This window comes from Achroia grisella, unplaced genomic scaffold (genome assembly GCF_030625045.1).
Source record: "Achroia grisella isolate CSIRO2021 unplaced genomic scaffold, CSIRO_AGI_Agris_v1 utg109, whole genome shotgun sequence".
NCBI lineage: Eukaryota > Metazoa > Arthropoda > Insecta > Lepidoptera > Pyralidae > Achroia > Achroia grisella.
This window is the reverse complement of record NW_026712573.1, coordinates 7,253,794-7,266,934: the sequence shown is the minus strand read 5'-3', so window position 1 is coordinate 7,266,934 and position 13,141 is coordinate 7,253,794. Positions and strand designations below refer to the sequence as shown.

At 31.7% G+C, this 13,141-nt stretch overlaps 1 protein-coding gene across 2 annotated transcripts in view; it reads left to right on the top strand.

Annotated features, from left to right (window-relative positions):
- Positions 1-13,141, top strand: part of LOC131846198 (serine/threonine-protein kinase Tao) — a 29,141-nt gene that overhangs the window by 6,634 nt on the left and 9,366 nt on the right. For both annotated transcript variants that reach the window (XM_059195456.1, XM_059195449.1), the window contains exons 3-12: positions 154-383; positions 1,087-1,204; positions 3,722-3,985; positions 4,199-4,321; positions 4,687-4,927; positions 5,579-5,715; positions 6,164-6,246; positions 6,643-6,893; positions 8,865-8,980; positions 12,786-12,956. In XM_059195456.1, the coding sequence (XP_059051439.1) occupies positions 160-383; positions 1,087-1,204; positions 3,722-3,985; positions 4,199-4,321; positions 4,687-4,927; positions 5,579-5,715; positions 6,164-6,246; positions 6,643-6,893; positions 8,865-8,980; positions 12,786-12,956 (1,728 nt within the window). In that variant the 5' untranslated portion in view covers positions 154-159. The remainder of the gene's footprint in view (positions 1-153; positions 384-1,086; positions 1,205-3,721; positions 3,986-4,198; positions 4,322-4,686; positions 4,928-5,578; positions 5,716-6,163; positions 6,247-6,642; positions 6,894-8,864; positions 8,981-12,785; positions 12,957-13,141) is intronic.

The following is a 13,141-nucleotide window of genomic DNA, read 5'->3' as shown; positions in this document are numbered from 1 at the left end:
ATTAAATTGCTTACCTATGTAATAATTTACGGACCAATTCCCAAATTATTTGAATGAATTATTTTTGGAGTCCACTGCTCAGTTTTTAAACTGTATTAGTTACATTTGGTTTTTTTTACTATATTTGTTAATATAGATATTGATTACTTCCAGATAAAAATGCCACGACCTGGCAGCCTTAAGGATCCAGACATCGCCGAGTTATTTAGTAAACATGACCCCGACAAGATCTTTGAGGATCTACGGGAAATCGGGCATGGCTCCTTTGGTGCGGTATATTATGCTCGATGCAACCTCACCAAGGAAATCGTGGCCATCAAGAAGATGTCGTACTTGGGAAAGCAGAGTGAAGAAAAATGGCAAGACATTCTGAAAGAAATCAAGTAATAATACATAGTAATATTATAAATGCGAAAACTTGTCTGTTTTATAAGTTTTATAAGCTACATATTAAATTGGAATAATATCCTAAACGGATATTAATTCAATTTAATATGTAGATATATAGTATTAATGACAGACATAGGCTATACTTTATCTTAAAAATAATTTAGAAGGGAAAGAAGTTTGTGCAAACGCAATTGCAACAGCTAGTAATAAATAAGTATGCATTAATTTAGCATGACGTCGTTAGTATTATTTTTAGGGAAAAATTAAACCAGAAATTAAAAACAGATAAACCATTGTGGTGCAATTTTGGCCGTTTGGCACAGAACTGTTTTAGAAGCAACTAATGCTATCGATTTGATATAGGTATAAATGTTGTTCGGTGATTGTAAATTTTTTTATACCTATTTTCGAAATATAATTATTTGAAGAATTGAAATATATGTACAATGTACGGATAATTGTTTAAGGATCGTAATAAGTGAAATCGTCACCCATGTATTCTACTCGATCGTTACATATAGAGACATTGAATTAATTTCGATAACTACATACAATTGAACATATCAAGGAGTTATTTTGAAGTAATTTTAGTCTAACTGCATAAACACTGTTTAAAAAAAAAACATAAAAATATAATTGTGGTAAATAACCCGTTTATATAATGTGCACAATTCTAACTATATACATTTTGTATAGATTCCTGAAGCAGCTTGACCATCCAAACACCATAGAATACAAAGGTTGCTACAAGCGCGAGCATACGGCATGGTTGGTCATGGAGTACTGTGTTGGGTCCGCTTCTGATATTATAGAGGTGATTTTTTTATTCATTTGATTCGGTAAATCTTTCCTTACTATATTACTTACATGCTTCATGGAATATCGTTTCCATTTTAAATCATACTTGGAAATTCAAAGGTTTTGTCCGCCCATGCCTTGGAAAATGACTATCTATTAAAATAAATATAAAAAGTGCTGTATTATACTTTAATAAATATCTTATTTTTTATAGTAAAACTTTTATTGTATAGTGAAAACTATTTATTCATATACCACAACTTAACCCCTTATGCGTAACTATTGTCCAGTTAATGATAAGTTTGATTTTATCAAAATTAGTCGTCTTCTTTATGTTCATTTCTCAATATTTAGTTATTTTTATATTATATAGTTATTTATATTTGCTTCTCTATGTATATTGCAATGCTTGTTGTAAGTGTAATGCTCCAGGTAATAATAACAGACATAATCCTATATGTACGGGACAGTCACAGTCCATATTCTACGAAACTTAATGACTAGGTTCCAGCCAAATATACGTAACATACTTCAAATTATATGAGATCATAATTGTCTTCGATTCTCAGAAAGAATACCTCACAAATCAAATTGCGGGGTGACGTATTTATAGAATCATAATACGAAAATTATGTCCTAAAGCATCTTCTTGCATTTTTTTTACTCATCTTTTCCACTCATTACAATGATAGCTGTATACATTCCTTTATATACTGTACTGAGTTGAACAGTTATTAAATTACCTACTGTAGTATTCACTATGTCCATATATAAATTAATATATCTTTCATATTTTGAAATTGGTCTTATAGTACCACAAAATGTCTTCCACATTTCTTATCCACTCTGTCTCTTTTTCTTTTTATTATGTTTCATTTTAGACAATCTCATAAAAAGAATAATACAAAACCCTTGACGTTCATAAGCGCATATAATGTACTGCATGTGTAAATAATTATTGATTTGATTTGATATATCTAGTTTATACCCAACAAGTTATCTTTTACACTTTTTTTTGCCTCAAAACGAAATTACGTTGCGATATTAACATTAAATATTTATAGTTATTATTGACATTAAACTTACAATTTAGAAAGAAATACTTAAATGTGATTAACCTAATATAAAAATATTCAAATTTGATGCATTCATTACTAATTGTAAAATTGTGTTTATTTTTAGGTTTTATTTTACAATGCCGTACACAATTTGTATTGTTATTGAACAAATTACTATGACTGTTTTATATAAATACCTACATTATACAATTTACGTAATTTTAATTGTAAAGTTATTGTATACCACAATTGCAATCTTACTCTTATCTTGCTCAAAAATGATGCTCAATGGAGAATCAGTGACTAATCCATGACCTTACCTAATCAATGCCCAATGAGTAAAAGAACAATCTTACTTATATACATTACAATAAGCTCTGTTTATCATTTTAGTTACTTATCAATTGTCGATTAATTTATTGTGACAACACACATTTTATCAATCATTATCACTTTAGTTTATACAAACACCGCGGTATGAACGAATTCCCCTCATCTATTGAGTTTAAACTGTATACATTTAACTTCACATAATAACTACTAATCAAAACGAGTATTAGATACATTGTTCAGTATACCTATATGAAGTTTTAAATTTAATTTTATGTGTGGTCTGTGTGTAATATGTTATTTTACACACCGCCTTAAATATTATGGTCTATTTTCGCATGATACAAACAGTTATATTCATGAGTATGATTGTTTATAAAAGTTTGCGTGTTTCCTATGAATTACGCATATTACAAGTCCGATTTAGTTTAGGACTAGATGGCTCTGTGTGTATTGTCTTGGGGTTATTATTTTTCTGGATTTGTCCTACATGTTCATTGTTTTTTTTTTTCTTAATCAGCATAATCGTAGTTCACTTATCGACAATAGGTATTTATTTTTTTAAAGTATTTCTAGTGTTGTTTATTTCTAGTGTGTTATGTAAATATAAGCATTGCGATGACACATTTATTTATAATATTACACATCGAATAAAAATCACGGATTGTGTTTTGTTGATTACTATACCATAATTGATATGTTATACAAATATTTCGATATATGTATATAAAATATATGTAGAAGTGAAGTGAAACAATATTTTACTACCTTTGTGGTCTAGCGATTTAGCACACCGCCTTACTGCCAATGGTCGAGTATGCGTGTTTGTTTAGATCGAGCTATTTTCTATGTATATTATTTATGTACTTACGAAAATAATGTACATATTTAAGAATTTCTAATAGTTGTCTTAGTACATATATCATAATTTGGAAAATGACAATTCAAATTAAAAATATCAATGTTAACTGACACTGGTACGACCACTGTAAAGTACTAGTTTCTGTACCAAAGAGCCGTTTGTTTTATTTTAGGCACATATTTAATTTTTTGGAGAATCTTAAGTGGCTGAAGTGGCGGGAGAACGTTAATGTTGGAAACCCGTTGTTTTTCAAATATAGCGTTAAACAAACATTTTTGTATAGGTACATAAACGGCCATTGCGTGAGGAAGAAATAGCTGCGATATGTGAAGGTGTGGTCTGTGGGCTGTCATATCTACACAGCCTCGGTCGCATCCATCGCGACATCAAAGCGGGCAATATCCTTCTCACAGAGAATGGAACAGTGAAACTAGCGGACTTCGGCAGCGCGAGTATCAAGTGTCCTGCTAACAGTTTTGTTGGTACACCATACTGGATGGCGCCGGAGGTTATACTCGCTATGGATGAAGGACAGTATGATGGCAAAGTGAGTAGCTTGTATGAATTTAAAATATTTCTTAAAATTACTATACTGCAGCTTATTACTGATTGAGTAATGTACCCAATAAACCAGTAGTTAAAAATATAAAAAGTGCTGTATATATTTTGTGTACAACATTATCAGGGAAATTACATTATAATTATAATTAGAAAGTATATAATAGACTATAAATAAATAATAAAATATTATTGTTGCTAGGTTGACGTATGGTCACTTGGTATAACATGTATCGAGCTGGCAGAACGCAAACCACCCTATTTTAATATGAATGCCATGTCTGCGCTTTATCATATTGCACAGAATGACTCGCCAACTTTACAAGTAAGTATGAATTAATCTCGTCCTATTATTTTGTTATAAATATAAATAGCAGTTGCAAATAAATTCATTATTAATAGCATAATAATCAAGACCAAACATTTTTTTGTTAACATTATAATGTAGAAGGAATATAATAATACCGATTCTAATAAAATCTGTGAATATCGGCTAATAAATGAAAATGTTAATCTATATAAATATTTTTTTCATTTATAGAATGCTAAATTATCACTTAGTAACATATTATGCTGTATTTTATTTTAAAAAGAATTAGAATTTTTATTTTTCAATTTAAGAATAATTTTATTGTTGTTATCTAAACCTTATTTTAATATAAGTATATATATATATATATATTTTTTTAGGCGCCGGAATGGACCGATACGTTTCGCTATTTCGTTGAAGCGTGCCTACAGAAGAACCCACAAGAGCGGCCATCATCCACTAAGTTACTATCCCACCAGTTTATTTCACGACTACGCTCTCCACATGTACTCGTCGACCTTATACAGAGGACAAAGGCCGCAGTACGAGATCTCGATAACTTAAATTATAGGAAAATGAAGAAAATATTGATGGTGGATGCAGATAATGAGAGTGCAATTGGTAAGTACATCCTTGATATCTATCTTTGGCTCTATACTCTGTTCTACTGTAACTTATATAAAAGACATACAAACACTTTATTGTTAAAAATGTCACATAAGCACTAACTAAATTGATTTAGTAACATTCTTAAGGGTTTTAACCTTATATGTCCCCACTATTAGTAACAAAAGTTGTAGTAACACTTTCAAAATTGTACTTCAATGTATGTATGTACTATATATCCTTCTGTGTATGTACTTTAGTATATTATTTTTAGTTCTATCTTTGTTACTAATTTTTTTATATATTACTAGCTAAATAATAAATTTAAGTATTTTACTATAAAAAATACTACATGTATTGTTGCCATCATGTTTGTGAGGAGAAATAAATAAATCATATTAAAAAAAAAAAAATTAAATCATATTAAAAAAAAAAAAAATTAAATCATATTAAAAAAAAAATAAGAGACAGAGACTTAAAGATGAATGTAAGCATCTATATCGTTTATTGATGCTCCTCTTACTGTTGAAGTGTAATGTTATATAACATGAGGCTATTAACCAAACAAACACTGACTAATTTTGATCAATATACCAAGATTGTTCACTATATATAACAAGAGTAAAGTAAAATAGTGTAGTAAGTATTATTATTTGTCAATATCAGGTGATAGTGAGGAGACAGCTGAGGAAAGGTCAGGCGGCGACAGCTCGAAGTCAAACTCGGCGACGTCTGAACACAGCGCGGCCGGCGCCTCCAGCCAGAGCTCGTCATCGGGCAGCCTGCGCCGACGACCACATCCTGTTAGTTATCACCAATTATAATCCTTCCTAGCAACTTGCAAATCCAGATTCATGCTGGTGCAATTACATATAAATGCAATATTTTTTAATCAATTATATATTACTCGCTATTAATGTAACTTTCTGTAAGTATTTTTGGAAGTGTTTATTCATTTTTTAATTTCTCTCTTACAAAGAGAAAGTCATACCCTGTTATAATGTTAGTTTGGACTAGTAAAGTCAGTTATATGGATTTATCGTTATGAATTTGACTAGCTTATTGACTGTAATAAACGATGTTAGTTATTTATGTAATAGATAAATGTATATAAAATTTTATTACAAATACATTACTATTAAATAAAAACTATCCTAAGCCTAATTTTATTCAAGTTTATGTATTTACTATGTGGTTATTTTTATTGTTTACACTTAATTGTATTAATATAATTTATAATATCTTTACTAGTTGAACGCCAACCACCACAGTCAACACTCACAACAGCAGCCGTATCAACATCACAACCACCAGCATTCCTCACATTCTACCAGGTGAGAGCCGAATGTACTATACTTTATATTACTTTTTTATATATTATATAATGAAATATGTGCCAATTCATAATTTAAAATAACATAATATATGTTATTACGTTATTTTAAATTATTAACTAACTGCTTGCATGCATATAACTATGAGGCTTAATTATCATTCTCTTATGAATTAGTTGCATGTTTATATTATAACACATAATTTTCGGATCAGTGTCAATTTTTCTATTTCAAGTTCAAGTGAAAACAAGTGCATGTGAAATTTCATTTCAGAGTACATAGTTGCACTGCTCATATAAACAATTGCACAGTTCACACGTAGTTAGCGGCACCTATGCATGTCCCTTTCAGAAGTCGCAAGCGCAAGCTTTACTCATGTTGCTGTTTCGTACGCAGAGAGAGCGAGAGTACTCTGCCAGTGCACGACGACTACGTGAACCGCGACGCGTTGCGCGATTACGCCAACCGCGACTCGCTCTGCGACGACTACAGCGACGACTACGCCAACAAGGAGGCCATCCGAGAGGCGCAGCGCGAGCGCGAGCGCGAACGACACGCAGACTACCGCGAGTACGTCAACGCGCCCGCCGCCTGGCACGACGCCGGCGACGACAACCGCAACACGCAGCGCCGGCACACGCACAGAAGTCAGTACACGTATTACAATCTACACTAACAGTAACTACTCAGTTGGTGATCAACTGAAAGTCTTTTTGTCTTTTTTTTACAAACAGTAAGACCCCATTTAACGCTGTTTAGGTTTAGCGCCCCTTTATTTCAACTCGATATTCCCCGAATTTGTGTTTTACTAAATTTAATACTTAACTAATATTCTACTCATCTTCTCCTAACCCCACTATTTACATGTTAAGATAGACTCGTATAACGATGTATGTATCTATCTCTCTATCTATATTTTGAGATCGGTTCACCATGACTAGCAAATTTGTTGTGGCAGTCTGTTGACGGGAGAGAACTGTCTCATTACTTATTAATTACTCTATTTTTTCTCATCAGTGAATAAAATCCCATGCATGATGTCTTTTAAGCATTCTGTAGATATGGCTTATGTAGTGTTGTTGCAATATTAGTATGTCCCTATACGATCCCTATGTATGTACTTTTGTTTTGTGTACTACTCCTTCTCTGAATATTCTCATTCCCGGTACTCATCCAATTCAGTTGTTCTGATAAATCTTTTTATGTAACTAAAATTTTGAACGACATTACTATATATCTCACAGATAGTGGCAACCTATACCTATGGGCATGAATAATATAAAAAATATCGTATAAGAAATATGACTATGACATCCATATTCTTTCATGCATTTCCATTCTGGAGGAGGAGTTACTTTTTATTCTTATAACATGACAATGGCAAATAAGCATGCGGCCAATCTGATGTAAATAGTGACCATATTTCATACTTCATTAAACATGACTTAAAGTCGTCCATCATTGGAAATAGGTGAGACATAGGTACCTAAGCAGTCAATTTTTTAAGGGTCCACCTTTATATAAAGTGTTGTTGTCTTTATACATAGCTTCTTATACAGAAATATCAAATAAATCGATTTGTGAGATTCTCTGAGTATGAACCGTCCGTTCGTAGCGTCCTTATGGGACAGTTACCTAGATACCTCAATATAATACTTCCACTTAATTATGGCTAGTAAGACAAACTAAATATTATTACTAAGCACTGCTGTGTTTAAACTGTGTCACCCCACTTATTTATTATATAAGATCAATATTTTTATGTGCATTTGGTCAGTCCATTTTCATCTGTACATCGCCTCAACCGACAACATCGTATTATTACCTCCAGTCCTCAATATAGTTAAATTAGCTGTTCCCGCCTTCATCCGCGTGGAATTTAACTTTATTTTTCTAAAATAAAAGTAGCCTAAAGAACTAAATATTATTTTGTTCGTCTTAATTAATTCGTTCCATTAGGTACTGATAGGTTCAAACTAATACATTTACATCCTGCATCATCCCTTATTTTATCCCCATGGAGGTTGAATTTATCGACATCCTATTTAAGCGAACATCTTCATTATAATATCTTTAATTTCAGTTCAATCAGTCGAAAATCTTAGACGATTTATACATACTTTCTTTCCCTATTTTATCCTTTTACGGGTGGAATTTATCAAAATCCTTTCTTAGTGGATACCTACGTCATAGTAGCTTTATGCATGCAAAGTCTCAGCCCGATCGGTTTAAAATTGACAAAGTTTCATACAAACTTTCATCCCTTTACTTTTTTACTTTATCCCCTTGGGGGTAGAATTAATCAAAATCCTTTCTTAGCGGATGCCTACGTCATAACATCTACCTGCATGCCAAATTTCAGCCCGCTCCGACTAGTGGTTTGGGCTGTGCGTTGATAGATCACTATGTCAGTCACCTTTGAGTTATATATATTGAAGAAGATGACAGGTGAAAATAAAAATGATTAAGAATGTAGTTATGTTAACTGTTATCTATTTTGATACTTCAGTAAATTAAGTTGAAGTACAAAATAGATAACATTTCTACGATTTCAGACTAGCTATATAATGTACAAATAAACCAAATGATTAAATTTGTACTGATATTGTAAATTACAGGTGTAAGCAATAATGTGTCTGCGGCAATGTCCCTAGTGTCCGAACACGGAGCCAACAATTTCGCCACAATACGAACAACTAGTATTGTTACCAAACAGCAAAAGGAACACAACCAGGTATATGACAAAGCCACTATAATATTGTTAAGAGATATGGTATATATTTAAACAGTGTTAAACAGTTAAAAACCATTGTTATAAACGCGCACAAAAAATGAAAGAAAAACATATACTCAAGAATATTTTGGCGATAATAAAAAAAGGCGACGAACAAATCGGAATGTACTGTATACTATTTGTAGGATAGTTAGTTTTTATTTTATCGTAAGTATCTTATATAGTCCTTAAGAGGCCTTTCACATTTTTTGGCCTAAAAGCAGGGTCTTTGGGGTTCTGGTTCTAAGAAATTAAGAGTCGGATATACATTTTGATTCCTGAATTATATAGATAGATATCTAATCTTAAAAACAACATCTTTGAAATGTTAATTTTCTCTTTGTTAGTCTTCCTAATTTCTAAAATAGTTTATTCAAAAACGCTAAGAGACAAAAGTTTGGGGTCGTCGTTCATTAATAAACAAACATAAATTGATATGATATCTTTACTAAAACTTGATAATTACTTTATAAATTGAGACAGCATCGTCCTTTTTTTCATTTTCAACTTAAATATATAAAAAATTGATCATAATTAAACCCGAAATTTCAACAAAACTTTGCTATAATCATTTCTAATTTTCTCATAAATACAACGAAATTTTTGCATAAAAAAACACAATAATAAAGTTAATATACTTGTAAATTAGAAATATAAAAAAAAAAATATAAGTTTCTAAGAAAAAAACAAACAATAATAATAATTTAAAGTTGTATAAATTCCGTTGCACCAAAAGTAAATTCTCAGTGCTGCGCTAGCGCTCGTCGAGGTAGGACCTATGCTATTTTTTACGACACCGCTACGATAAGACATTCGTAAACATTTGTCAGTGAACATTAGTATGGTGCGACTAAAAAATTTTGATAATTTAAGTAATATTTAATTAATTTTGCTAATATATACTTATTTCTACGAATATTAATTTAAACTTATTGTTAAATATACATATACAGTCAACCCTCCTATAACGCTATTTTTTTGTATGGACTATAAGAAACTCGCCATACGATAAGACATTCGTAAACATTTGTCATATGTGAACATTAGTATGGAAACAAAAACTAAACTAAAAAACTGCGACTAAAAAAAATTTTGATAATTTAAGTAATATTTAATTAATTATATATCTTTCATGCTAATATATACTTATTTCTACGAATATTAAACATTTAAAACTTATTGTTAAATATACATATATATAATATTTATTTTAGCATGCCAAGACAAAAGTACAGTTATGCTACAAATAAAACCTAACTACCCTGCTGCACTATGAAAAGCACAAGAGCATGGTATTTCGTCACACTAATGGCAATTAATTGTTAAAATTAAAAAAGAGAACATTTTAGTATTTTTAAAAATAACGCTTATCTGAGAGAAAAATGTAAACAAATTTTATTTTGTAGTTTTTTTCTAAATCAAAATAGGGTTATTGTTTATAAAAATACCATTATTATTTTTACGTACATTTGTCTTGTGTTATATCATCTAGTATGCAATGTGGATTGTAAATAAATTACCAAATTATATATAAATTATATTCCTTAATGTTTAGAGATATTTTATCCAATTTACTTTATTTTATTTTACACAATACAGATATTTCTAAATTGCAGCCATTCTGTTATTATACTCGTTGGACTTTCATTACTGTACAGTTATGTCAAATAATTATGCGTGTTTGGGTGAAAAGTCAACAACATTATAAATGTTTTTATTTAGAGACTAGCTTTTAGCTCGCGGCTTCGTCCACGTGAATATGGGATATATAGGTTATCGCGCGTTTAAAGATACAGTATTGGGACGTTATATATAAACCTTCCTCTTGAGTCTATCTATTCTGTCTATTAAATAACAACGAATCAAAATCTGCGTAGTTTTTTAAGATCAAAACATACATAGATCTATTACATGTGTAGATGATATTTTAACCGGAAATTGAAGCCGTTAAAATGGTATTGGCAGATCAGTTGGAATCATCGGTATTCTTGGTATATAAGCTGGTTGCCCAGCTAACGTACCGGTTATAATGGTCTACAATTAAATTGTCTTTCAATTCTTTAGTAAGCAACATATCCAATGGGACGCCATTGTTCGGCGGGCTTAAATTTCATGACTGGATCATGCTTTTGAGAAATTCCTTCCTCAAGTTTAAGCAGTTAGTGTGGGAAATCACTATCTGTGCTTCCATAAAAATGAGCTCTCAAATTTGTCAGTAGTTTTAAACTTTCAATTAAAGTCCATAAGGGAGACGATGTTAATGACACAGAGAGTCTTTCAGAAATCTGCAGCAAAAGTATAAAAGTAATCCCGCCAATGAGAGCAGAGGTGTTTCTAAGGTCTTTTAAGGTTCTGTCCAAAATCTCTATAGCTCATGGTGATTTCATTACATATAATCAATGAGGCGTCTTGTAATAATTTATAAAAAGGTTTGATATTAACAAATAATTATTTATCAAGAATCAAGAATCGGCCAACCAAGAACGAGAAGCTGCAATATCAGCCAATATCATGCGGCGACGTCAATGATGCAGGAACAGATAGATAGAGAGAACAGGAATGATAGCAGTTGAAGCTTTTTTTTTACAACTTAGAATGGCAAACAAGCTGACGGCTCTCCTGATGGAAAGGCGTACCCGTCGCCTATATACATGAGCAGTACCTGACATGTCCATATCAGCATATTGTTTCCCTCATGCGTTGCCATTCCTGAAAACTCGGGTGTTATTCCCCTGTACCCTGTAAATTCACTACCATATATATACACAGGTAGTCTATATAGATAGATATACATATACACAGATAGTATACCCTGAGAAAGGTCATAGACTACTTTATAGTGCGAAAAAAGTATTATAAGAGATTAAAAGCGGAGATGAAAGGTTGTATAAAAGTATCGTCGTTGTTTAAGTGAAACAATGAAACTTTTTTAGGTTATAATCTAAATATATTTCCTTTATTTGGTCAATTTCATTATACCACGCTGACGAAGTCGCGGACACACCTAATATACATATAAGGATGGGACCTTTAAATCAAAACAAAGCCTTGAAAACACAACTATTATATATAAATAAAATAATTATTTGCTAAGTATAATATTTAGAACAAGTGAATATGGCAATAATGTATCCGACTCTTATAATAAATTATATTGTATCTATTAATAAATAAACTGAATTAATATGTAAGAAGAATTAATTAGGAAATTTATGTTATAGTAATTTCATCTTCCTGTCCTTATCCCAATTATTTGTTACTCATATTACTTGGCTTTTAGTTGTACAATCAGCCAGCATCCTGACATCAACCCTCTAGGAATAATATAATAAAAAAATATGGTCATTATTATACTTTGATAATTAAGATAAATCACGTTATTTAAAAAATCCAATAAGTAGTTTATGTTACTCAGTTAAGTAGAAACATATCACATTATTAATTAAAATATTACAAGGATCAAAATGGTTCATACTAAATCCACACCGATTGCGCTACACGGTTATTTGCGCCTGTGTGCGTGTATTACTGTGTGTGTACGTAAATCCATGCGATTAAACCTAAAGTTGAGCAGCATCATTTTGTAATAGGCCTCTTAATCCTAATGGTAGTTTATCTTCATCAATAACTTTTTTTTGTAATTTGTACGGTTAATGGATAAATGGCTGCCGTCACCAATATATACAAAGAACTTTCAAAATTAGTATCTGATTAACTGAATTTGAAACTTACACTTGATTACATATGAGGTATTGTTGCTTTACAGGAAATGCACGAGCAGATGTCCGGATACAAACGAATGCGTCGCGAGCACCAGGCGGCGCTGCTGAAGCTGGAGGAACGGTGCAAGGCAGATGTGGACGCGCATAAGGCGCAACTCGACCGCGAGTATGACACGCTGCTATTACAACTCTCTAGGGACCTCGAGCGACTCCAGGTGAGTCCATTTGTAATTCCAATTTTATATATTGACAATCAATCTGACGTCGTTACTCTCTGACTGAGGCATTTTATGTATGTGTAAAAGTTACACACAGTTATATGAATGGCAAACAGACTGCATCTGATGGAGAATGACAATCGTCGCTGTACAGGAACAGCAGAAAAGATATTACGGCATAT